The sequence below is a fragment of the Scyliorhinus canicula genome, chromosome 4 (genome assembly GCF_902713615.1).
Source record: "Scyliorhinus canicula chromosome 4, sScyCan1.1, whole genome shotgun sequence".
In the NCBI taxonomy this organism is placed as follows: Eukaryota; Metazoa; Chordata; class Chondrichthyes; order Carcharhiniformes; family Scyliorhinidae; genus Scyliorhinus; species Scyliorhinus canicula.
Window position 1 is genome coordinate 23722845 of NC_052149.1, and position 27627 is coordinate 23750471.

Genomic DNA, 27627 nt, shown 5'->3' on the forward strand with positions numbered 1-27627 from the left:
GGACTTAAGCAGAGATTAAACTTGTTGAAGGTCAAGCTGGGCTGTCTTGTTATTTATTAGAATAAACTTGCCAATATTGCTGATCGAAATGGAAATTCCTGATCACGTCAGCGTTTCCTGACTAAGAGATCATGAGGAACAACATTATAAACGCTCCAACTGCAATTTCAGACATGCTCATAACAACTCTGACAATTTATTATTATTCATGTGCATGACATCTGTTCTCATTTCGTATGCCAAAGGCTTATTAACATTTATCAATTCAATGGTCGAGCATGCAGTCTCTGTATACAACATTTCTCCAGAGTTGTCAGCTCATAATAATAATAATAATCTTTATTAGTGTCACAAGTAGGTTGACATTAACACTGCAATGAGGTTACTGTGAAAAGCCCCTAGTCACCACATTCCGGCGCCTGTTCAGGTACACAGAGGGAGAATTCAGAATGTCCAATTCACCTAACAGCACGTCTTTCAGGACTTTCAGGACCCATTGGAAAGAGCACCCTACCCAAGCCCACACCTCCACCCTACCCCCATAACCCAGTAACCCCACCCAACACTAAGGGCAATTTTGAACACTAAGGGCAATTTAGCATGGCCAATCCACCTAACCAGCACATCTTTGGACTGTGGGAGGAAACCGGAGCGCCCGGAGGAAACCCACACACACACACGGGGGAGAACGTGCAGACTCCGCACAGACAGTGACCCAAGCTGGGAATCGAACCTGGCGCTGTAAACAGCATTGCCAACCCAACTCTTCACACAAGAATCTTTCAAAGTGAAAAATGTCGTACTGAGTTGATTGTTTTTTTTAAAATATAAAAACATGTTTGTGTGTGTGTTTGTGTTTCTGTGTGTGAGAGAAAAGATGGTTTGGGAGGGGTTGAAAGGTAGGAGCTTAGTGTGGATGACAGTGTGAGGTCACTACAGAGAACTGTGGCTGGATTTAGAATTAAATCCATGATGTTTTTGACCCATTCTAAGTACCGTCAAAAATGTATTTTTTTAAAAACACCTTTAATAGGTGATGAGGCTCTAGGGACATTCACATGTCGGTGCTGATATATCCCAGCCCACTGTCTGTCAGAATTTTATTAAAATGCAGGATTCAGAGCATAGACTACATACCAAGCACTGCTTTTGCTTCAGTGGCAGAATCAGGCATTGTGGCAACACGCTTTACAGAACTACTTCCTGATAAAGCCTATCCAAGTGGAACTGTGAGAGAAGATTTGATCCATTATTCTTTACAAAAATGCAGCCAGGGAGGAAATCTTCCCTTTCCTTTATCTATTTGGGTCTAGAAGATGCTGCACAGTCATTACAGGTCTCCAACCCTATTTCATATTAAATATGTACAGAAAACCACTTTTGAAGGTGTTATATGACAATGAATGTACAGGAATTTATACATAAATGTTTAATTTCTATGTAAGTATATATTTGCATGTTGCAGGTTATGGGGAACGCACAACATTAAAATGAATTCCCCTGCAGACATCTATGTTACAACTGTGAGATGATCATAGCCATGAACCATTTATAGCTATTGTGCTCCGCGACAGTAGACTTGCCATTAGAGTTCTTCAAACTTGATCTTTGAGATGGACTGCCCACTAATCTGCATGTCACGAAACCCGATGTTACCGTTTGCTGATCCTGGGAATCGTAGTCACGTTGATACTGTAGAGTTGTCACATGTGGGGTTTGCTTTACTGTCATCACCCCGAGGAGAGATTGTGATTTAGTCCACGTGGTGCAATCTGTTTATTGCTGGTTTGTTGGCACTTCCTCGAGATCTCTTCTCCTTATTTAACTCCGCAGTGGAAGTGTTGGTACGTAGTACTTGGCTAAGTGGGTTCTACTGGAGCTGGTGTTACTTTCACCTCCCTCCTGCCCCCGGCTGCTCGTGGGTGAAGAGCGATATTTTCATCCTCAGCTGTTTGCTGTTTGGCAAAGTTGACAAATACCTGCGCAAAGGTAAATTGAGCATTAGGTCTGGGAACTCGGCTACAGCACTAAGCCAACGTTGGATTAGAATTTGAAAAATGAAAATGAAAATCGTTTATTGTCACGAGTAAGCTTCAAATGAAGTTACTGTGAAAAGCCCATAGTCGCCACATTCCGGCGCCTGTTCGGGGAGGCTGGTACGGGAATCGAACCGTGCTGCTGGCCTGCTTGGTCTGCTTTCAAAGCCAGCGAATTAGCCCTGTGCTAAACAGCCCCATTTTGCATCTCCAGCTAAATGTACGACTCAAACGGCCAGCCTTTAATGAAAGAAACATCTCTTATTTATACAGAGCATCTTAGATGCAGAAAAGTGTCCCAAGATGCATCACAGGAACATGAGGAAACATGGACCTCAAGTCAAAGAGTGAGAGATTAAGAGCGGGACTCCAAGCTTGGTCAAGGATGTGTCTGAAGACCAGTGGTCCTAAAAGGAAGGCAGGGAAGTGGAAGGATGGAGGGGTTTATTGACCAAATAGAGGGAGTTGGCGAACAATGGCAGGGAGAAGAGAGAAAAGGACGCAGAGTAACAAAGAGGTCAGGAGTAATTGCTAGGTTGGAGGAGGTTACAGGGATAGACAAATGGATACATGCAAATTTTAAATTTGAGCCTTTGGTGCGCTGGGGCACAATGTTGATCAGCAAAGACTGGGTGAGGGAAGAACAGGACATGGTGCAGGATAGGATGTGGGCAATATAGTTTGGATGAACTGAAGTTTCTGCCTGCACTGGATAAGGGTTTCAGTCTTTGATAAGCTGAAACACAGGCAGGGGTACGATTCTCATCCTGATGGGGAGGAATGGGATTGGAAACTTAGCTCGGTATCGAACTTGATGATCAGCCATGATCATAATGAATGGCGGAGCAGGCTCGAGGGGCCGAATGGCCTCCTCCTGCTTCTATTTTCGATGTATGTTTCTATATCTGTTTCTATGTAATGCAGGAAACGTAGCCACCAATATTGTGCACTGCAAGCTCCCACAAACAGTCATGTGATAGGGAGCAGATAATCTGCTTTTTCTGATGTTGATTGAAGGATAAATATTGATCAGTCAGAAAGGGGACTCTGCGTAGTCAAGCAATATTCAAAATATTTGACTGATTCACACCTATAATTTGGGCATTGATTCATTCTCTACTCAGTGAAATAGAAAACTGCTGATTTATAGAACAAGTTGCACAAGTTGCTATTTTATATTAAGACTGTCAATGCAATGGGCTTTAATTCCTCATGGATAACCAAAATGTAAAATGAAAAAGTTCAATTAAAAATGCCTTTATACTAAAGGGCTGCCGTTGGCTACAGACACACACCTTCCTCTGCCAACACCTCGATTATAATGTAAGAAGCTTCAGACTGAAAGGGCTGAGAGTATCACAGGCCCGAGACAACATGGAACAGCAATTCAGTTATTGGGATACAGGGGTTGGATTTTGCTATGTGGACATGGGTTGCTGGTAGAAAACTTTTTATTGGCTCCTTGTGTGAAAGGGAAGCACAATGTACCCATGGAGAATCCCTCCTGTCCCAGTCAGATAGTCAAAGGGACAGGCAGCAGTGTGCTGATGTCCCGAAGCAGGAAGCAGTGTTTGATACAGTGAAGATAAGCGACACCTTCAGCTTAGCTGGTATTTCCTAGTTCTGACAAGGCATTCTTGGATGTTGGCAGTGAAGTGGGAGCTGCTCATTGGATCTCCTGGGAAGGAGGGAGGCTCCTCTGGAAAGTCATCAAGAGAGAATGCTTAGAAGATGAAAACACATTGGGGAGGATTTCTTGCCCATGTTTTCAATGGGTGGGAATGGTGGAGTGGATAGAGAATCGAGGGGGAATGACTTTTACACTGACGCGATTTCCCTGTTCGACTGTTCCCACCTTCCGCCAGTAACGGAATGGGGTTCCCACCATGTAATGACAGGAATCCTGTTTGAGAACATTTAAAAACGATTAGTGGGCCTCCCTGCTGTAACATCCCCCCCACACAGGAAACTCACACCTAGCGTCACATCATGTCGGCAGGGTTTACAGCAGGTTTTTAAGAATGGTAAATTGGTGACCAGAACCTGGCCAGGGTGCACAGGTACTAATAACCCACGGGGACGTGGGGGGAGGGTAATGCTTTGTCAGTACTTTGGCAGTGCCTCCTGGAACTCTCTGGGTAGCAGGGGGCAATGCCTGGGGAGGGGGGTCTATGGGGGAGGTGCCAGGTGTTCCATGTCTGTTGGGGGGGGGGGGGGGGGGGGAGGATTCCATTGTGGGGAGAGGGTGGTTTCTGTTTCCATGGTTAGACTGTGCTTTCCCCCCACCAAAAATTGACACTTTGAAAAAAAATAGAAAATTCTGCCAATTGAGTTTCGATGGAGGCAAAGGGAATATTTGACATCCTGTTTCCGTTACCTGGTCTAAAGTTGTTTGTGCAACCGAGTACTCTTCTATCTTCAGCTGCTCTTTGTTCGAGATCAACAACTGGAAGATTTTGGATAGTGATGACGAAGACAGCTGGTACTGGATCATGTTGTGATGTTTCTCTATTTGTAAGCTGTCGGGGAAGTTGCTTTTGAAGAACGCTTCAGCTGGATTCAGGTCGGGCGAAGCTCCAGGCTGACTTGCTTGAATCTTCAAAGTCACCACATAGCCGTCGCCAAACCTGACGAATGAAGGATGAGCCAGCCGTTTATAAAACACCTTCCCACTGTGTGATATTCATTTGATCAATGAGTGACGCACAACTCACTAAGGAAAGGACATGGTCTAATAATTCATTACAAGCAAGCTGCTGGTCTTCTCAGCTCCATATTAAGACTGATGAGTTGGGATGGACTGAACGATATTGCTTAATCATTTTTTAAAATTAAATTTAGCCAATTATTTATTTTCCAATTAAGGGTGCAATTTAGCATGGCCTATCCACCTAACCTGCACATCTTCGGGTTGTGTGGGTGAGACCCACGCAGACATGGGGAGAATGACCCAGGGCCGGGATCGAACCCAGGTCCTCGGCGCCGTGCTCTCTGATCTTCCTTAATCATATTTATCTGGTGATCTTGCCAAATAGATCAAGAGTGCATCAGATTATAACAGCATTGCTGTCACATCATTCACCCTCCTCAACAAATAATTACAAGTGCTGGAGTAGCACAGATTGCTTCCGAACTGTCAAAAATAAAGACCACAGGGCTGGATTTTCCTTTCCAGGGCTTGGGTTGAAATCTTTGTAAGTATCCATTTCAAACTTTGGCGCAAACTGCACCTGAATCCCCTCCTTCTGAAATGGATGGATAGAAAATCAGGGGGGGTTTGTGTCCAAGATTGTGCCAACGACCTGTTGTAACCCACCCAGGGATCTGCGAAAGCGGGCAAAGGATTTGGACCTACTTGTATTTCAGGTGCTGTATGGTACCCAGACACTTGAACTGCCCATTCACCATGATGGCCAGTCTTGTACAGAGAGCTTCACATTCCTCCATGCTGTAAGTGAACAGAAATAAAGGGTCACTTCTGGATGTTTAGTGCAAGGAAATTATTTAAGTTTGACGCGAGATGACTGAAAATGTGCAATCACCTGTGTGAGGTCAGAACAACAGCTCTTCCTTCTCGGATAACACTGAGTAGACAATTCCAGAGGAACCGGCGAGACTTTGGATCCATGCCTGTAGTTGGTTCATCCTAACAGAACATAGTAACATCTTAAAACATGAATATTAATCATGTTGAAGGCTAATGACTCATCGTCCAACGATGATCTAATTAATACGGGATACGCAAACATCTGGCTTGTTGTCATGTTGATAAAATGCTCCCTATTTTTCCAGGCTGCTATTATAACACTAACACATATTTGTCATTGAGGAAGGCTTTTTTTCCCCTCTGGTTATGGTGGATGATGGCCTGGCCAAACTTGTTGTCCATCGCTATTTGCACTGAGATGGGGTTGGTGGTGAGGCTTCTCCTTGGGTCGTTGCCATCCCCGTGGTGACGATGCACCCAGAATGGGACGGGATGGGGGGGTGGTGGGGGGGGTAGGGAATCCCAGAATACCGCCCCAGAAACAATGAAGTGACAGGGAAGCATTACCCACACAGCATTGCCTGTTCAACAGGGCAGAACGTGGAGATGTTAGTATTCAAATGACATTGTTGCTCCTGTCTTACTCAGTGGTAGAGGGACGTCTGAGGGGAAACTTGAAGCAATGCTAGAAGCCTTGGCACATCCGTCCTTGGCTAACAACAGTCAGGCAGTTATTGTTAATAGTGATTATTCCCATTCCTTCAGCGGGGCGGAATCATCCTTGCTCTGAAGCTGATAGTTTCTTTGATAAAACAGGGGATCATTAAGGATACTTCAATAGTGAAAGAGAGGCATGATGCAATCCTGTAGAGGGGTGCTTGCTACAGTAATATCCACCTACTGCAGACACTCACGAACTAATGTGGAACTTAGCTCCACAAATGAATTTGTACTTCGGCCATCTCTCCGGCAGGAAAAGGGAGAAATTTGGAAAAGCTATCAAATAACCAAATGAGCACAACTTGACGCAGTTAAGCAATAATCTACAGTAACACTTCGGCAGGGAGGGGGTATGCGATGTATTCTTCATTTCCCCAAAATTACAGAACAATTAGGTTGAAGTGGTTAGATTGTAATGAATGTGGAAGATTTTGCCCTCTCCTACACAGCTGAAAACATTTAAAAGTTCCGAAGCACCTTTGTTAAGGTTGTAGATAAAGGAAATCAATACAATCACAGAATTTACAGCACAGGAGCAGGCCATTCAGCCCATCGTGCCGGTGCTAGCTCTTTCAAATGGCGATCCAATTAGTCCACCTCTTACTTTTTTCTGACAAATTTCCTTTTTAAGTGGATATCCAGTTTTCTTTTGAAAATTAAAATTGGATCTGCTTCCATCACCTTCTCAGTCAGTGACCGGAATTCTCCGGCTGTTGCGATCCATTTTCCCGCCGGCAGCGCACCCCTGCCCGTCGGTTTCGCGGCGCCGTGGGATGGCTTCAGTGGGAAATCCCATTGACTCGCGGCTGGGGCCCAGAATTCCGGATCATAACAACAGTGTAGGAAAAATGAATTCCCTTCAGCTGGCCGCTCCTTTTACTCATCACTTTAAATCTGGGTCCGCTGATTACTGACCCCTCACCCCCACCCCGCCAATGGAAACAGCTTCTCCTTATTTACTACTATTACTGAGATGGTGCTGTGTGACTCCAGCCTTTGACATGCCTGACTACTCCCAAGAGGGTTACCCGGATGTCATGGTCAGAGCTATCGGTTATAATGCTTCCCGAGCGTTCAGGCCAAGTGTCCTCCTTGAGCCCGATACAAGATCCAGCTGCGCTGGGAATGCAGAAGCACAACACCACCTACCAGCAACACTACCGGAGGACTGCCGATGAGGGCAATGGCCGTGGAGAGTTTGCGTTTGTTTCCTCCGCTGTAGGTGCCAGCTGTCTGATTAGCATATTCAGCAAGATCCAGCTTTTCAATGCCCCAGTCCGCAACCTACAAGCGGGAGAGACAGAAATTCAGCAGCTTTTACACACTATTGGAACAGTCAGAAGATCCTTTTCTGTGGAACACCCATGGGCTCAGAGGCTTGAACATTCTGCGGTCGAGAGGTCACATTCTGGGCAGTGAGTGCTCAGTCTAACCAGCCCACTGAATATCTGTGTGTGTGGTGAAACTAAATCCAATTAGCAGCCTGGCACGTTGGCACAGTTGTTAGCATGGCTGCCCCAAGAAGCCAGGAACCCAGGTTCGATTCCAGCCTCGGGTGACTATCTGTGTGGGGTTTGCACTTCTTTCCCCCGTGTCTGCGTGGGTTTCTTCCGGGTGCTCCGGTTTCCTCCCACAGTCCAAAGTTGTGCAGGTTAGGTGGATTGGCCATGATAAATTTCCCCTCAGTGTCCAGGTTTGGTGGGGTTACAGGGATATGCGGTTACAGGGATAGATCGGAAGAGTGGGCCTAGGTAGGTCGGTGCAGATTCAATGGGCTGAATGGCCTACTTTTGCACTGTAGGAATTGTATGGTACTATCAGCATATTTAATAATAATAATCTTATTAGTGTCACAAGTAGGCTTACATTAACACTGCAATGATGTTACTGTGAAAAGTCCCTAGTCACCACATTCCGGCACCTGTTCGGGTACACAGAGGGAGAATTCCGAATGTCCAAATTACCTAACAAGCATGTTTTTTGTGACTTGTGGGAGGAAACCGGAGGATCCGGAGAAAGCCCATGCAGACACAAGTGGGATTCTCCCATTGGGCGGCTAAGTGCTGACAGGAGTGTTTTACTCCGGCATCGGCGCCCGTTCTGAGACCCGATTCTCCAGCCACAGTGGGGTAGCACAGCGCTGGAGCAGTCCACGCTGATCCCTGCGTGAACCCAGCGCTGCGGGGTGCGCGCACGCGCAGTTGGCCTGGCGCCGACTAGCGCTTGCGCAGGGCTACAGGAGCCGGTGTGGAGGAAAGGAGGCCCCACGACAGAGAGGCCGGCCCGCCGATCGGTGGGTCCCGATCGCGGACCAGGCCACTACGGAGGCCCCCCCCCCACCAGGGGCGGACCCCCCTTCTCCCCCCCCCCCACAGGCCGCCCCCGGACTCTTCAACGCCGAGGTCCCACTGGCTCAGAGGATGTTAGAACGGCGCCGGGAGGACTCGGCTTTTTGTTGACGGCCGCTCGGCCCATTCGGGCCGGAGAATCGGCGCGCCGGCCCGTGCCGGAGAGTCGGCACATACCCCGACCGGCGCCGCGCTGACCACGCCGGCCCCAGTGGTGCCAATTCCCTGCTCTGTGGAGAATCACGTCCTGGCATCGGGGCGGCGTGGCACGATTCGCGCGGCCCACCGGCGATTCTCCGACCCAGTGGGGGGGGTCGGAGAATTCCGCCCAGGGAGAACATGCAGACAGTGATCCAATCCGGGAATCGAACCTGGGACCCTGGCGCTGTGAAGCAACAGTACTAACCATTCCATTTGTGCTGCATTTCTTCAATACACATTGTGCTCTATTAGTATAAGTGATTCCACACAAACAAAGCATTAAATTGGCAATAAAGTTTAAAGGTTTTGAACTTATAAACACTAAAATTTAATTTGGAACTGCAAGATGTTGTCAATTCACGTAAAAAACAGAAGATAATTTTCACAAACTCCGTATTACCTCCTTTAAATTGCGAGACCAGATTTCTAATCCCTCTGAGGACTCAGCCCCCCATCTCTGTGACCTCCTCTAATCCCTACCACTCTTGCGATCTCTGCAACCACCTCTAGTCCCTACCTGCCCTCCCTATCTCTGTAACACCCTTGAGCCTCTATAACTCTCCTTATCTCTGTAACCTCCTCCAGCTCCAACAATCCTCCCTATCTCTGTAACCTCCCCCAGCTCCAACAACCCTCCCTATCTCTGTAACCTCCTCCAGCTCCAACAACCCTCCCTATCTCTGTAACCTCCCCCAGCCCCACAACCCTCCCTATCTCTGTAACCTCCTCCAGCTCCAACAACCCTCCCTATCTCTGTAACCTCCTCCAGCTCCAACAACCCCCCTATCTCTGTAACCTCCACCAGCTCCAACAACCCTCCCTATCTCTGTAACCTCCCCCAGCCCCACAACCCTCCCTATCTCTGTAACCTCCCCAGCCCCACAACCCTCCCTATCTCTGTAACCTCCCCAGCCCCACAACCCTCCCTATTTCTGTAACCTACCCCAGCCCCACAACCCTCCCTATCTCTGTAACCTCCTCCAGCTCCAACAACCCTCCCTATCTCTGTAACCTCCCCCAGCCCCACAACCCTCCCTATCTCTGTAACCTCCCCCAGCCCCACAACCCTCCCTATCTCTCTAACCTCCCCCAGCCCCACAACCCTCCCTATCTCTGTAACCTCCCCCAGCCCACAACCCTCCCTATCTCTGTAACCTCCTCCAGCTCCAACAACCCTCCCTATCTCTGTAACCTCCTCCAGCTCCAACAACCCCTCCCTATCTCTGTAACCTCCTTCAGCTCCAACAACCCTCCCTATCTCTGTTACCTCCCCCAGCCCCACAACCCTCCCCTATCTCTGTAACCTCCCCGAGCCCCCACAACCCTCCTATCTCTGTACACTCACCAGCCCCACAACCCTCCCTATCTCTGTAACCTCCCCCAGCCCCACAACCCTCCCTATCTCTGTAACCTCCCCCAGCCCCACAACCCTCCCTATCTCTGTAACCTCCTCCCAGCTCCAACAACCCTCCCTATCTCTGTAACCTCCTCCAGCTCCAACAACCCCTCCCTATCTCTGTAACATCCCCCAGCCCCACAACCCTCCCTATCTCTGTAACCTCCTCCAGCTCCAACAACCCTCCCTATCTCTGTAACCACCCCCAGCCCCCACAATCCTCCCTATCTCTGTAACCTCCCCCAGCCCCACAACCCTCCCTATCTCTGTAACCTCCCCCAGCCCCACAACCCTCCCTATCTCTGTAACCTCCTCCAGCTCCAACAACCCTCCCTATCTCTGTAACATCCTCCAGCCCCACAACCCTCCCTATCTCTGTAACCTCCTCCAGCTCCAACAACCCTCCCTATCTCTGTAACCTCCTCCAGCTCCAACAACCCTCCCTATCTCTGTAACATCCTCCAGCCCCACAACCCTCCCTATCTCTGTAACCTCCTCCAGCCCCACAACCCTCCCTATCTCTGTAACATCCTTGCCGTCAGCTGCCTCGGCCCTGAACTCTCAAAAACCCATCCTAAATGTCTCTGCTTCTCTACCTCTGTCCCCCGAGACTCTCTTAAAAACCTATCTCTTTGGTCAAACTTTGGTGATCTTTCCTATCAACTCATCACGTGGCTCGCTATCGTACTTTGATAAATAACATTCTTATGAAGTGCCTTGGGATGGTTTACTGTATTGAAGATATTGTACAATAACTAGGGAAGTGTGAAGCTGGTTATATTTGTATCATTCTGTCGAGATTCTTGGCTACGTTGGTGCTCTACATTGTTGCCGCCTGACAGTACCATCAACACTAAAATGGGCCAGTTATCTGATATCTGTAACCTTCTCAGTGCTTCGAGATGACAAGCATTGAAGTTGATTTAATTCAATGAGACATTAAAGCAAGTCCTCTCTTCTCCTTATACACTGGTCTCAATCAGGCAAAAAGTAATCATTGGCTGAATTACCCGCTCAATCTCATCCTCTGGAACTCCGCGCAGCCTTGCGTACAGTAAGAGGTGTTCACGGCCCGTCAGCAAGTCATCGATAGCGTCAAACTGAGGACAGTATCCCATGTTCTGGTGAACATCATCAATGTGGGTGAGAATACTGAGGAAGATTCACAAAACAAAGCACCAGAGTTTTAGGAGAAAGCATCATTAGCTAAGGAGGCACTCTTGTTTCTGATCGCTGCATTTAATTTCATAGACCATAATGCGTAGGAGCAGAAGTAGGCCATTCGGCCCATTGAGTCTGCTCCGCCATTCAATGAAATTATGTCTGATCTGATATAATCCTCAACTCCACTTTCCCGCCTCATCCCCATAACCCTTGATCCCTTTACTGGTTAGAAATCTGCCTACTGCAGCCTTGGGCCTCACAACCACAGTCTTCTGTGGTAAAGAAGTCCACAAATTCACTACTCTGTGAGAGAAGAAATTCTTCCTCGTCTCTGTCTTGAATGGGCGACGCCTTACTCTGAGATTATGCCCTCTGGTCCTAGACTCTCCCACATGGGGAAACAGCCTCTCAGCTTTGACAAGGAGTCATCGGACTCGAAACGTTAGCTCTTTTCCCTCCCTACAGATGTTGCCAGGCTTGCTGAGATTTTCCAGCTTTTTCTCTTTCAGCATCTACCCTGTCAATCCCCCTGAGAATCCTATATGTCTCAATTAGTTCACCCCTCATTCTGCTAAACTCCAATGAGTACAGACCCAATCTACTCAATCTCTCCTCGTAAGAAACTCTCTCCATACCCGGGATCAACCTAGTGAACCTTCTTCGAATTGCTTCCTGATGTGTTAGGCAGGCTGGGTCGACGTGGACTGCACTTGATGCAGTGTAGCGAGAGACAGACCTCTAACACGGGATAAGATGCAACACGATTTTATTTAACGTCTTAACTAATATACATGTTCAACTGTGGGTTGGCACTATGCTGACTTGACTGGAGACCTAGTAGTAGCCTGACCAGACTTTCCAGCTACCGCATGGTGTTTGCACTGGCTAGCTCATGAACTCTGACTGTCTCAGTGGCTGGGTCCAGAGAGAGCGGGAGACTTGGTGCCCTCTGGCGTTATAGTGGTAGTGTCCTGTTGGGTGATTGGCTGCTGTGTTCTGTGTGCTTACTGGTCATCCTGTGTGTCAATCACTGCCTGTCTGCACTCCATTATATACAGAGATGTATATTATGACACCTCCAACATAAGTATATCTTCTCTTAGATAAGCAGCGAATGAAAACAATTGCAGACTCATTTTCTGAAGGACCTCGTTGTAAAATATCTCAATTCATCTCCTAATGGCACCTACAAGTGTGTAGTTTATCTATCACTGCGGTTACCTGTAACCTGCTATTGAAGCTTCACCAGACGTGGGGTCGATGTCCCCCGTCAGCATTTTGAAGGTTGTTGTCTTTCCAGCACCGTTGACACCCAGAAGCCCAAAGCACTAAAGCACAGCAGAAAAGTACACGTTTAAGATGTTATTATCCTTTTCATGAAACACATCTACCGAGGAATCAGTGCAGATATCTGGCTGCCTACGTATATGTTTGAAAGATGAAGCATACCTCTCCTGGCCGAACACCTATACTGAGTCTATCCACAGCTGGCCTGCTTCTCCCCATGTAATACTGTAGGAACAGAGTTTGACATTAGTTCAATATATTAACCTGTCGCCTGCACACCCACATTCACGGGCTGGCCGGCTTCCACTCACCTTGCTCAGTTCCTTTATTTTGAGGATGTCGTGTTTGCCCGTACCTCGAATTCTTTCGCGCTCCTTAGCTACATCATCATCTTCTTCAACGGCAGGCAAGTTGGTGAGACTCGGTGGCCTGTATCAAATAGCAATAATAATAATGATCGCTTATCGTCACAAGTAGGCTTCAATGAAGTTACTGCGAAAAGCCCCTAGTCGCCACATTCCGGCCCCTGTTCGGGGAGGCCGGTACGGGAATTGAACCCGCTCTGCTGGCTGCCTTGTTCTGCATCGCAAGCCAGCTGTTTAGCCCACTGTGCTAAACCAGCCCCAAGACATTCAACATAGGCGCTGACACAAAGGCTACAGGCTGTTTGAAGTTTGAATGGCCAGGAATTGTGATCTCTGCGCCGCATGGTGTAGCCAACAGTGTCAGCCCTTTCCTCGTTGTCGAGAAAATGAAAGTGTTTTAAAGATTTACATTTAAAATTAGATAGTGTACTAAGGGGGCCACTAATTAAAAAATAGATTCATAGCAAATTGGCAGTAAATTTTTCTTTTCACTTCCTCACTTGAAGCCAGTTTTGCAGCTATCAATAGCGTAAAGCAATTTTACCTCGTAGGTTTCCACATCCAATCCTGCCACCAGGTTCCACTCATCCATTAGCTCTACCTTACCTGATCTCCATTGTCTCCTGGTTTCCCTGCATCTCCGATTTAAATTTTTAATCTTTGTGATTAAATCCATCCCTATTCCCTACCTATCTCTGCAACCTCCTCCAGCCCTGTGACACCCCAGTTTCTCCAGCCCGAGCCTCTGTGCATCCCCCCAGTTCCTTCCACCTGTTATTGATGAATGTGTCTTCAGTTGCCGAGATTCTGTGCTCTGGGATTTCCACCCTAAACACTTCCACTACCCACTTCCTCCAAGACCATTCTTAAAAAGCTAGATCCATCCATTTCCTTTCTGATTGAGTGGTGTAGTGGAGTGGTGTAACGACAACAATCTCTCACTCAATGCCAGCAAAACTAAAGAGCTGGTCATTGACCTCAGGAAGCAAAGTACTGCACACACCCCTGTCAGCATCAATGGGGCTGAGGTGGAGATGGTTAGCAGCCTCAAATTCCTAGGGGGCACATCACTAAAAATCTGTCCTGGTCCACTCACGTCGACGCTATCACCAAGAAAGCACAACAGCGCCTATACTTCCTCAGGAAACTAAGGAAATTCGGCATGTCCACATTAATCCTTACTAACTTTTACAGATGCACCATAGAAAGCATCCTATCTGGCTGCATCACAGCCTGGAATGGCAACTGCTCGGCTCTGGACCGCAAGGAACTTCAGAGAGTCGTGAATACCGCCCAGTCCATCACACAAACCTGCCTCCCATCCATGGACTCCATCTACACCTCCCGCTGCCTGGGGAAAGCGGGCAGTATAATCAAGGATCCCTCCGACCCGGCTTACTCACTCTTCCAACTTCTTCCATCGGGCAGGAGATACAGAAGTCGGAGAACACGCACGAACAGACTCAAAAACAGCTTCTTCCCTACTATCGCCAGGCTCCTAAATGACCCTCTTATTGACTGACCTCATTGACACTACACCCTGTCTGCTTCACCCGATGCCAATGCTTATGTAGTTACATTGTATATCTTGTGTTGCCCTATTATGTATTTTCTTGTACTTTCTTGTATTTTGTTTAATTCCCTTTTCTTCCCATGTACTGAATGATATGTTGAGCTGCTTGCAGAAAAATACTTTTCACTGTACCTCAGTACACGTGACAATAAACAAATCCAATCCAATCCAATCCAATGATTATGCTCTGGAGCACTTGACCTCCCCTGTACGGCTATAAAGTCCTTCAACCAATATCCGTCAGTTTTGATAGCCCCATTATAGGGAAGATATAACATTGATTTAAAGGTACAGCACAGATGTCTTGAAATACTGCAGGAATGAATGGTTCCAGGTATGAAATGAGACTTGAGAACCCAAGGCTTTTTCATTATGGACTGATCTAATAGAGGTCTTCATAATCATGGTGTAGGTTTTCCGGGCAAGATTCGAGCCTTTTACGAGCTGGGTAAAGGACTTTGAACTTTAAAGCAGTAAAAAAACAGCCATGTTTGGGGCTGCAGGACTTTGACTAAACTTCCCAGCAGCCTCAGCCCTGTGTGTGTGTTTAGAGAGGCAACTCTCGAAATCCACAAGCAGCAGAAACCCAGACAGGCCGGTGATTAGTTTATCTGCAAGATAAAGGAGTTTGTGACATCACCAGACTAGACCGGCAGAAGAACAATGCACCTGGGTTAGTTTCAATACAGGCGCTGATGGCCCTGGCCCAGAGGGAAGATAGAACCCATTTCCATAATGGGATAGCATTCAGCAACCTCCGGAGGGACAATAGGGTGCAATCAAGTACCTGATGCCGAAGATAACGATGTTAAGTCCACGTATTTTACATAGATGATTTGGAGTTGGGGACCAAGGGCAATGTGTCCAAGTTTGCAGATGACACTAAGATGAGTGGTAAAGCGAAAAGTGCAGAGGATACTGGAAGTCTGCAGAGGGATTTGGATAGGTTAAGTGAATGGGCTAGGGTCTGGCAGATGGAATACAATGTTGACAAATGTGAGGTTATCCATTTTGGTAGGAATAACAGCAAACGGGATTATTATTTAAACGATAAAATATTAAAGCATGCCGCTGTTCAGAGAGACTTGGGTGTGCTAGTGCATGAGTCACAGAAGGTTGGTTTACAAGTGCAGCAGGTGATTAAGAAGGCAAATGGAATTTTGTCCTTCATTGCTAGAGGGATGGAGTTTAAGACTAGGGAGGTTATGTTGCAATTGTATAAGGTGTTAGTGCGGCCACACCTGGAGTATTGTGTTCAGTTTTGGTCTCCTTACTTGAGAAAGGACGTACTGGCGCTGGAGGGTGTGCAGAGGAGATTCACTAGGTTAATCCCAGAGCTGAAGGGGTTGGATTAAGAGGAGAGGTTGAGTAGACTGGGACTGTACTCGTTGAAATTTAGAAGGATGAGGGGGGATCTTATAGAAACATTTAAAATTATGAAGGGAATAGATAGGATAGATGCGGGCAGGTTGTTTCCACTGGTGGGTGACAGCAGAACTAGGGGACATAGCCTCAAATAAGGGGAAGTAGATTTAGGACTGAGTTTAGGAGGAACTTCTTCACCCAAAGGGTTGTGAATCTATGGAATTCCTTGCCCAGTGAAGCAGTTGAGGCTCCTTCATTACGTGTTTTTAAGGTAAAGATAGATCGTTTTTTGAAGAATAAAGGGATTAAGGGTTATGGTGTTCGGGCTGGAAAGTGGAGCTGAGTCCACAAAAGATCAGCCATGATCTAATTGAATGGCGGAGCAGGCTCGAGGGGCCAGATGGCCTACTCCTGCTCCTAGTTCTTATGTTCTTATGTATGCTTCAATGGGGGCTAAAGATCACAGTAGCAGATAAGGCCGTAGCCTTTGCAAACTACGAAACTGTTGGTTGGGAAAGGGGCGGAGGTGGCAGGAGACTCAAATTTGGTGTATAAAAAGGATGGTCAGACCGGCCAGCGCTCTCTTCCTTTTTGTCACTCTTCTCTCCTCGCTCCTGCTCATCATCATCGTGCTCCTGGTGCCTGCCTTTCATTTGTTCCAGCACACAGCCTGAGACCCACTGAGCAGTTTAAGTTTGAACTTGGATTGCGAGTATCCTCTGGAAGTTGGCGAAGTTCCCAAGATTACTATAGTGGATGAGGCTTTTTGGGGAAAGGAGGTTGCACGCATCTATCATAGTTTTAAGACACTGCTAAAATTGTGTAAAGTAAGCTTTTACGTGGTGCCCGTTTAGTATTCCTTCCATAGTCATAGTTTTGTAAAGCGTAAGGCATTTTGTGGTGTTTTCTAGCATTTGGTGATATTGACCTTGAACATTTAATAAATACCTATAGTCGGCTTTCAATTGGAGTCCGTTTTGAGTTTTCAATTCCTCACCAACGATCTCTGACCAAGTCACAATAGTAAATCTCCCTTACCATAATTCCCAAGATTACTAGGACCGAGGGGGACCCTGGGCGCCTCGAAACCGCCCACTCAGGAAAGACTGCCAGATAAAGGTGGGCAGAGACTTTCCTTTCTTCTCTCTCCAGGGGGCGCTGTTCAAGTGGAGTAGGCGCAAGGTGGTTGTGAGTCCACCGGTAAGAGAGAGGGGATCACCCGGGTAATGGTGGGGCTCGGACAAAGGGGTGTCAAACCCAATATAAGCCCGTTGGGTGGAGTTAGAAAAAGGGGATCCCGCTACAATGGTTAGTCCCGATTATTAAATGGGTCTTTCCATTGAACTGGGAGGTGTTAACGCAGAGGCACAAATTCAATTTAATCCTAAAGAAATGAAAGGAAGGGTCACAGGTGATTTCTATCCACGGAGCTGGTTAAATGTGGAATTTCGAACCGCAAATTGTTATTGAAACCAAATTCCTAGCTTTTATGAAAGAGGAATATTAAAGGATGCGGGGAGTGAGCATGGATTAAATACACTGCCTCCAGCTGCCACATGAGACAGAGGAGTGAAATGGTGAAAGTTGGAGAGAAGGTTGTACATACATGTGGTTGAGGAAGAAGCGGTGCTGGATAATGAGATTCAAAAGAAAGTAGACAACTCCTTCCAGTGCCAAGGCAGTGAGGTTCTTGCCAATGAACTCCCAGTGGAATAGGTTAAAATAAAAATCTTCACCTGCAAAGCAAGATCCAGGGTATTAACTAACAAGCCCGTATTGCTTGAGAACATTTCTGAACAAATATTGACTGATTTTCAATGCTGATGTCAGAGTGTACAACGAGTAGCCTCTCCGACTGTGCTGAATAAGCTTAACTTATCATAGAATTTACAGTGCAGAAGGAGGCCATTCGGCCCATCGAGTCTGCACCGGCCCTTACAAAGAGCACCCTACTCAAGCCCACATATCTACTCTATCTCCGTAACCCTGTAGCCCCCACTTAACATTTTTGGACCCTAAGGGCAATTTAGCACGGCTAATCCACCTAACCCGCACATCTTTGGACTGTGGGAGGACACCGGCGGACCCGGAGGAAACCCACGCAGACACGGGGAGAACGTGCAGACTCCGCACAGACGGTGACCCAGTCGGGAATCGAACCTGGGACCCTGGAGCTGTGAAGCAACTGTGCTAACCACTGTGCTACCGTGCTGCCCTTGGATGATGCTCAGGGCATTACAGTTGGCCTCCAGCAAGGGGACTTTCAACCAAGGCTCCTGTCCTGGAATGCCACCCAGTGTCCCCTTTGTGAGATGTCTGGACGCAATTAGACTCAACATTGGTGTCCCCACAGTATTCCAGTGAAATGTCTGAGGGTACTGCCTGACTAGACACTCATAAAGAATGAGCCACTTGATACAATTGCCTTCAAACCAGCTGTAAAATAAGAGAGCAGATGGCATGGTGGCTCAGTGGTTAGCACTGTTGCCTCATAGCGCCCAGTTCCCGGGTTCAATTCGGGCCTCGGGTGACTGTGGGGAGATTGCACATCCTCCCACAGTCCAAAGATGTGCAGGTTAGTTGGATTGGCCATGACAAATTGCCCCTTAGTATCCAGGAGTGGTGTGCAGGTTAGATGGGGTTACGGGGTTAGGGCAGGAGAGTAGGCCTAGGTTGGGTGCTCTTTCAGAAGGTCGGTACAGACTCAATGGGCTGAATGGCCTCCTTTTGCACCGTTGAGATTCTCTGATTCAAAATAAACAGGTGTTGCCACTGCACTTGAACAACCGTAGAATCATAGGCCTGGGTTTTTAGAATGGCTGGGTTTCAGCGGCCACCAGACCTTAAGGGGGCGGTGCCTAAAGTTAAAACGGGGTTTCTGCTGCCGGCGACTCACACAACACCTTTCTAGCCGTGACCTCAACCCAATTATTTTCGAGCTCCCCCATAACCGGGAACGTTTCTTAAAAATTGAGGCTGGGAGGGAAATGGCCCGTAAGTGGCCAGTTATCAGTCAGGGTAAGGGTGGGCGGCACATCTGTGGCCTCGCGCACTCCAGTGCAAAATTGCAGAGAGGTAGGGGTGCGTGGGAACCGAGGGGGAAGCCCATTTATCCTATTTCATGCAAACTCGCCAGTGGAGGAGTTGAAATGTCAGGCCATAGAACAGTAGTAGCACAGTAGGAAAATGAAAAAAAATAAAAATTGCTTATTGTCACGAGTAGGCTTCAAATGAAGTTACTGTGAAAAGCCCCTAGTCGCCACATTCCGGAGCCTGTTCGGGGAGGCTGTTACGGGAATCGAACCGTGCTGCTGGCTTGCTTTGGTCTGCTTTCAAAGCCAGCGATTAGCCCTGTGAGCTAAACAGCCCCTTAGGCTATGAAACCCTCGGAAAAAAACGGTGCAATGCCGAAAGAGGCATTAAGGATCACAATTGCACGTGCTGTCAAAACAAGGATTCTTTTATTCTCTATCTAGACTCCCTCAAGTGATTTTCCAATCCCTTTAGAAGGCTGCTGTCGAATTGATATCCAGGATGGGCTCACCTTCCTCTGAGACACACCCCTAATGTGTGGGGATGCCAGGCAAAGGGGATGATAAAGGGGTCAAGAGCCACAAGGTGGAGTCTTCCATGTTTTGCATTCGACAAACATTCTCAAACAGAGGCAGCCCTGTGATGGAGAGTCCCACACACACACACACACGTGATGTTGCATGCTCTGTCCAGATTGGAGATGGCCACCAAGAATCTCATGGGACCTCTGGAATATACGTTTATAAATTGTACAATACAGTGCGGTGATACAGTTATCCGGCAGCTGTTCCTGAGCACTGCCAAAAATCTGTAGGAATACAAGTGACCCCCATTCTTCAAATCTGATGCAGGCATCGATTTGCAACCGGCCAGGCAACTCAACAAAAATAATACTACGAATGCTGGAATCAACAAACAGCGTGGATTCAGCCAAGATGGACCCAGTGTGCATGCAAGCAGGGACAATGATGGGGAGACATCTTTTAATTAAAAAAAATATATTCTTGTGTCCAGGATTTAGGTAACCCTAAAGGTAGCTAGAGTGCGGAGTAGTTGTGGAAAATAACATAGATGCATTGAAGATAAATCTAAATAAGCACAAGAGAATAGAAGGTATGTTGTTAGCGTTAGATGAAGATTGGGAGGAGGTACATGTGAAGCTTAAACAGTGCATGTACCAGTGAGGTGGATTTCTATGGCCGGTTTCTATGCTGTACACTGTCCACCATGTACACAGCACAAGTCAGGAGTGTGGTGGAATCTTCTCCACTTGCCTGGATGAGTGCAGCTCCAACAACATAGAAGTTCAACACCATCCAGGACCAAGCGGGTCGTTTGATTGGCACTCTATCCACCACCTTAAGCATTCAAACCCTCTACCACCGACACACACTAGCAGCAGTATGTGTGGTGATCGTAGATCTGACTAGATGCAATACAACTAAGCAAACACTAGAGGGAGCACGGGAGAGCTATAAATACACCGGGACAGGAAGTGAGCACACACTTCACGGAAGGCAGAACTGGTAGCAGGACACAGACACAAGCAGGCAGCATTTGAGGTAGCCGTAAGTTAAGCTCTGAAGAGAGAACAAATTCACAATAAAGCATCTCCACATTTGAGACTACGAGCTTTATTAAGACACGAGGAACAACACAGTATGTATCACCTACAAGATGCACTGCAGGAACCCTCTATTCTCCTTTGACAGCACCTTCCAAACCCGGGACTTCTGCCACCTAGTAGGACAAGGGCAGCAAATGCATGAGAACATGACCAAATGCAAGTTCTCCTCCAAGCCTGACTTGGAAATATATTTGCCGTTCCTTCACTGTGGCTGGGTCAAATCTCGGAACTCCCTTCCTTAGAGCACAGTGGGTGTAGCTACAGCAAATGGACTGCAGTGGTTTACAAAGTTAGTTCACCACTACCTTCTCGAGGGCAATTAGCGACGGGCAGAAAATTCCCAGTGACTTCCACTTCCCATGAAATAATAAAATAGTCTCATTGTAATGCGGTCAAAACAATGTTTAGTGACTATACCTAGGTGGCGCTAGTGGGCCTTATCCTTGTACTGCAATCCTTGCAGTCATGTTGCTCCTACTATGGACTTGGCCACTCTGTCCCTATCCCAGTACAATCTCAATATTGAAGTACATTGTGTTCATCCAGTCCAGGCAACACTCAGGATGTTATAACAGATGTTATAACTCGCACAAGACCCACGGGGATGGACCAATTAGCCTCCCCATGAGCTTCGTAGAATATGAGCTTCCCTACTGAGGGGCGGGGGCCCGTCGGCGGAGTAAAAGCCGTCCCAGAGCCGAGCAGGGTCTTCCCGGCTGGGAGCAGAAGTGCGCACAGTTTGACTTTCTTCACACCTGTTGTTTTGGATTCCGCTGTGGCCACTAAACAGGGCTACGGACTGATTGCTGGTGTTTTGGGGGCAGGAAATGGGTACAGAAGCCTTCGATGTGACATGTGGTGTCCATGTGCCCAGTCCATGCCCAGAAGCGTGGTGCACGCTGCATTGGTTTGGGTGTCCCAAGGCACTCGTGTGAAACAGGGATTAGGCCCCACTGTCCATTCAGATGGGAGGGTTAACATCTGTTTCAGGCTCCTTTTACCAAACTGGATGGAGCCTGAATGCAGTTTGCTGCTTCCTCAGACACACGTCAGTGGCCTGACTCTGGAATCAGGATGAGTCAGTGTGTGCTCCTGATGGTTTCATCCAACCCAGGCTCAGCTGCTTCCCTTGGCCAGTTCCTCAAACTGGTTAGTCCGCAGCTGGTCAGCAGCCTCTGGGGTTATGACTGCTGCCCACAACATGCTGATTGTACACAAGTGAGACAGGTGGACCAGCGTTCGGCTTCCTTCGGCCTGTCCAGTCACTGCTGCACCCAGTCCGCCTTCAAGCCACAAGACCCTAATTAAGGGGCATTTTATGGGGCTGCAGTTGGTTTGTTCACAGCCCTCTGCCAAGTGGGGTAGTCACCAGCTTCAGGGAGGTGCAATCCCTGCTGCGTCCCAGGGCACCTCCCCCCTCCCCAAATTTTATTTAAATACCTGTCCAAAAGCACTTCTACCTTGTGGTGCTCCAAGCCTTCCTACCTGCTGTGGTGGTATGATTTGCATAGCTGTCTGCCATTGGTGCAGAACACCGGCTTACCATTGGCCCTGGTCAGTCATGTGCCTCTCGACCGATTGGTTGAGACCAGTCATGTGACGACTCTCCGATTGGTCAAGAGGCTGAGTTAACCACGCCTCCATACCAAGGTATAAATAGTCAGAACGCCCGGCGGTCGTCCATTTATTGTAGTCGACCACAGGGCTACGTTCTAGCTTATTAAAGCCTAAGTTTTGTACAGCAACTTGTCTCACGTGCAATTGATGGCCCATCAATTTAATAAGCTAGATTTTTGAAGATGGAGCTCCGGATCAAGCCTGAATGCCTCCGCATCAGCCCGCAAACTCAGAACTCAGCAGAAATTTTTCAACATTGGCTGGCATGTCTCGAAGGATACCTGGAGTCTGCAAACAGCCCCCCCACCATGGCACAGAAGCTTCACATCCTCCACTCCAGCGTGGGCATAGCAGCCTACGCGATGATCAAGGAAGAGAAAGATTACGATGCTGCCATGCTTAAGCTGAATGGACAATTTCTTAAACCAGTCAACAGAGTATTCGCCCGACCTCTGCTGGCCACCAGACAACAGCTCCCCGGTGAGTCATTAGACCAATTTTACCAGGCCCTCGTTGTCCTGGGGAGGAATTGCTCCTGCCTCCCAGTTTCAGCCACTGAGCGCATGGAACTGCTAATCAGAGATGCTTACGTGGCTGGGATGCAGTCCCACCCTGGGCCTCCTGGCATGCTTCCCCACCGCCATCCGCCGCTCCCGACCTCCCTCAGGCCTGCGCCGCGGGACGCCCCGACAAATCCAGGGGGCCCCGCTGCTACTTTTGTGGGTTCACGAAACACCTGCGCCCGCGCTGCCCAGCCCGCTCCGCCCTCTGTAAGAGCTGTGGGAAGAAGGGTCACTTCTCCACTGTCTGCCAGGCCAAAACGGTCGCTGCTGTTCTGCGCAGCGACCAGGGATCCCCCCCCCTGCGGGCCCTTGCTGGCCCCTCCTGGACGCTGCGCAACTCCCTCCCCCCTGCCCCCGGGCCCCTGCGCCCGGCCTGCGTGCCTCTCTCTCTCCTCCGGGCCCTCCCGGTCCCCTCCTGGACGCCGCGCAACTCTCTCAAGGACCATTGCTCCCGGACTCCAGGACGTCAGCGGAACCACCACCATCGGCTGAACCGACGTCACCTACTCCACTGCGGCGGTCTGCCAGAACGTCACGGGCCACGAAAAGACTGATCGAATCGATTTAAATTACAACAGCTCGATGGACTTTGTTGGGACTTTGTGTACTATTGCTAATTGTCTGGGCCAGTGGGAAGCCAAAAATGTAATAAAAGAAAAGGAGAGAAAATTTTTGTTCTCCCGGCTGCTACTCATACCACCAGTTCTCTCTCCCCCCCCCCCCCCCAGCCCCCAGCTCTCGTTGATACCTCCCCCCCCCCCCCCCCCCGGCTTCTTTCTCCGCAAGGGGTGAATGTGGTGGTATGATTTGCATAGCTGTCTGCCATTGGTGCAGAACCCGGGTTACCATTGGCCCTGGTCGGTCATGTGCCTCTCGACCGATTGGTTGAGACCAGTCACGTGACGGCTCTCCGATTGGTCGAGAGGCTGAGTTAACCACGCCTCCACACCGAGGTATAAATAGTCAGAACGCCCGGCGGTCGTCCATTTATTGTAGTCGACCGCAGGGCTAAGTTCTAGCTTATTAAAGCCTAACTTTTGTACAGCAACTCGTCTCACGTGCAATTGATGGCCCATCACCTGCCTCAGCAGCACCTACCTCCCTCAGTGAGGCTGCTGAGGCTTCAGAGCTGCCAACCTTCCGACTAGGCCGGCAGCCTCAGAGGTCTTCCCACCAGCCTTAAGTGCTAAAATCCGCTGAGCCAGTCCCACTGCCAGTAAGTGCCGTCTTGGGACGCACATTCTGGCCCGATATCAGGGTTCCAAAGCCGGCAGCAAAATTCGGCGCAGAGAGATAAGAGAGATGTTTCTCCTCTGGGAAATACCTTGAAAATCCCTCATCGTTGTATCACTTCTGCTCATACAACATTGTGAATTTAAAGACATTTACTCTCTGGTTTATTGTCGAATCTACACTCTGAAGACTTACCAAACCTGGCATATACGTCAGTCACTGCTTGATTCATCGCCATATCAATCAGACCCCTACCCAAGCAGAAGTGGGGAAATATTATCAGAATATTTTTCAACATTCTATTGAACATTTGCAATGCCTGGAACAGAAACAAAAAAAAACACGATTGTCAGAAGTAGACACTGGTCGCAAGCCAAATGCCACTGAACCAAACAATAATATTAAAGTCTGCTGCATATGACCGTGTCGTTTATTATGCTTTATGTGTGCCAGCCATCCATTATCCTAAACTGTATCAATGCCAGCCATTATCACCCTGTATCCTTTCCATCTATTACCCTCTATTACTGCCAACTGCTTAACATTACATTACTGCCAGTCATCATTCATGCTTTATCAGCACCAGTCATCTAATACCCTGTAATACTGCCAGCTCTTTAATACTATTGATGCACTATCAATTGACCACAGAAGCGAAGTTGTAGTCCAAAACTGAAGGCTTTAATAGACAGCTCAGCAGCTCAGGTGCAGAAAGGAAGCTGTGGGGAACACACGGGCTCTTATACCCCGCCTTACAGGGCGGAGCTACCTTACAGCTCTAACCAATGAGTGACTAGTGTTACATACCATTGGGCCAATGAGCAGCGTGCCTTCTCCACCAATGGTGTCTCGGCATTGCTAGTTACTGTAATACATCTAATCATACTACCACAACAATGAAGGCATTTTAACACTGCCATCCATCTATCAGCCTGTACCACTGCCACCGACCTATCAGCCAATGCTACTACTGGTCATCTATTACTCTGTATCACAGTTGGTCATCTATTGCTCTGCATCTCTTTTGAACTTTGACAGAGAATCGTAACTGTGCTGAATTATACTGTATTGTAATTCACACTGTATTGCACTGCATTGTATTATGTCCTTGTGGGCTCTGTATGTGAGCCGTTGCGCGGCTCTGCCCATAGGGGGAGATGAGGAGCTTGTACAGGGCTCCACCCTTGGCTCCGCCCATAGCTCCGCCCATGGCCCCTCCCACTACCACAAGTATAACGCGCTGCAGCCGTAAGCCCTGCTCTCAGTTCCTCTGGTCGCAGGCTGGCTCAGTTGTAAGACTATTAAAACCACAGTTTACTTCCAATCGTGTCTCTAGTGAATTGACGGTCACATCAATTTAATAGTCTTAGAAAACTTGAGGAAAACTACTATGGAATCAGCCCTCAAACCTGATCGACTAGAACTCGACCTGCAGGCTGCAGAGGCGAAGGAAATCTTCCTACACTGGCTTCGATGTTTCAAGGCCTACCTGGCTGAATCAAGCACATCCGAGACTACAGAGGAGCAGAAACTCTGCCTACTGCACGCACGGGTGAGCCATCGTATCTCTATGCAACTAAATTGTACCACCTCATATACTGAGGCCCTGGCTATGCTCGACCGACTGTACGTGCGGCCAATTAACAAGGTCTATGCGCGGCACATTTTCACGACTCGCCGCCAGCGCCCCGCAGAGTCGTTAGAAGACTTTCTGCGCGATTTAAAAGCCCTTGCTCGGGACTGTAATTTTCAGGCTGTAATAGCCTCCCAACATATGGAACTCGCTGTACGTGATGTATACGTTGCAGGGCGTAGGTCTAACTATGTGCGTCAGCGATTGCTTGAAAAAGGGGCCCAGAACTTGGAGGACACGGTAGAGTTAGCTACAACTATGGAGGTTGCGTTCCGCAGTTTGAACTCATTCCCCGCGGAATAGGCAACCCCATCGTGGGCCCATCGTAACCTCACTTAAAATTGTTCAAGAGCCATGCGTTTTCACAGGTGCAGTTACAGAACCAATATAATCTTTAACGTTGGCGTACATTTAGATATGATTGGAACCCGGAGCAACAGGCCGAGAAACCTGATTCTGCAATGAGTGGTTAGGATCTGGGATTCGCTGCCTGAGATCGTGGCAGAGGAAGAATCCGTCCTGGATTTCAAAAGTTAATTGGACGGTTCTCGGAAAAGATTTGCCGGGCTCCGGGGAGAAGGCAGGGGAGTGGGACTGGCTCAGCAGCTGCTGCAGAGAACCAGCACCACAGGGCAGGCCGATTGGCCTCCCTCTGGGCTGTAACCACATTACCATTTCACGATGACAGGCACGTTTATTGGGTTTTATTGTATCGTTCGGTCTGGTTTTCCCATCAACAAACGTGGCCACCACCTAAGATACCAAATCAGGATGTTGCTTTCACAAAAATAGTCAAGAGTAAGGTGCGATTGGCGGCCATAGGAAAATCAGAGAGAACCTACCCTGTTGTTTTCAAACAGCTCAAGCACAAACGTGGCAGCACTGCCATTGATACCAATGAAGAGATTGATGCAGGACAAAGCCACATAGGCCGTGCTGGGGACGCTGAACATAAACGATGCTGGGTACATCATGGGAGTCACTGCCCACCTGGTAAAAGGGAAGAAACAGGAGTTATAATACTGGTGCTAACATTGGGCTGGGGGAGGGGGCGGTGGGGGGGGGGGGGGGGGGGGGGGGGGCATGACACAGGAAAGGTAACAGGAAACAAATGAAGCAGAATCTTGGGATTGTGTCTCACCCGTAAAGCAGCAGCAAAGCTACAAAGGCCGGCAGGTTATTTGGAGCAGTGTAAGCTTTCTTGTTGAACCCAATGAAGATCAAGACCACCATCACTGTGGTTACCAAATAGTTACACTGAAAAAGAAACACACCCACAGTTTCATTCCGAAGGCACCGTCACAAATGCCAGTGGATAACGGCCAAACCGTTTACAGCCCTTCCCGCCAGCAGAATCAGCCCAAGGCCAACCCCTCGCGAACAGAACGTGGCTGCGACCCACCGCGACCTGAGACACGCAGCAACTTCAAACAGCGAAGAAGACTTGAAACGTCAACTCTTGTTTTTCACCCTTCACAGGCGCTGACGGACCTGCCGAGCTTTTCTAGCATTTCCTGCTTTTATTTGCAAACAGAGGATCTGTGCGCGATGGAACTGGGGGAGAAAGCGAGAACTCCAATCATTTCGTCAATGAACGGCTTGCATGAAAAGGGCAACTTCACCCAGCTACCAACGGTCAGCATTGTATTCCTGAATTACCGTATAATGTGGAATTGGAAAGATATTCCCAGTCCATTTAAATCACTGACAGAGCATGACACTGCACAGATTCCATAATGATTAGGTAAACAGGACTCTGACAATTATATGCTCACCTCTTCTTTGGAATTAGTTCAGCTGCAGATTTCACACCTTTATCACTGAATTCTTTAAATTATTCTAAAAATCACAAAGTTTCTAGTTACATTTTAGGCCTCACACGTTTCTAATTCCATTGTGCTTGTGAATTGTGTCAACGGTTTCACAGTAAAACTGCAAAGCCGACCATCTCGAGGTGTTCGATAACACGTTATTGGACA

At 48.2% G+C, this 27627-nt stretch overlaps 1 protein-coding gene across 3 annotated transcripts in view; it reads right to left on the bottom strand.

The window, feature by feature from the left end:
- Positions 1 to 1086: 1086 nt before the first annotated feature.
- abca4b (ATP-binding cassette, sub-family A (ABC1), member 4b) overlaps positions 1087 to 27627 on the bottom strand; it is a 152589-nt gene continuing 126048 nt past the window's right edge. For all 3 annotated transcript variants that reach the window (XM_038793873.1, XM_038793871.1, XM_038793872.1), the window contains 13 exons: positions 26790 to 26905; positions 26491 to 26638; positions 24211 to 24334; positions 17549 to 17678; positions 12951 to 13068; positions 12802 to 12864; positions 12574 to 12680; positions 11199 to 11340; positions 7393 to 7527; positions 5579 to 5682; positions 5392 to 5484; positions 4414 to 4663; positions 1087 to 1979 (listed from right to left, as the gene is read on the bottom strand). In XM_038793873.1, the coding sequence (XP_038649801.1) occupies positions 1860 to 1979; positions 4414 to 4663; positions 5392 to 5484; positions 5579 to 5682; positions 7393 to 7527; positions 11199 to 11340; positions 12574 to 12680; positions 12802 to 12864; positions 12951 to 13068; positions 17549 to 17678; positions 24211 to 24334; positions 26491 to 26638; positions 26790 to 26905 (1650 nt within the window). In that variant the 3' untranslated portion in view covers positions 1087 to 1859. The remainder of the gene's footprint in view (positions 1980 to 4413; positions 4664 to 5391; positions 5485 to 5578; positions 5683 to 7392; positions 7528 to 11198; positions 11341 to 12573; positions 12681 to 12801; positions 12865 to 12950; positions 13069 to 17548; positions 17679 to 24210; positions 24335 to 26490; positions 26639 to 26789; positions 26906 to 27627) is intronic.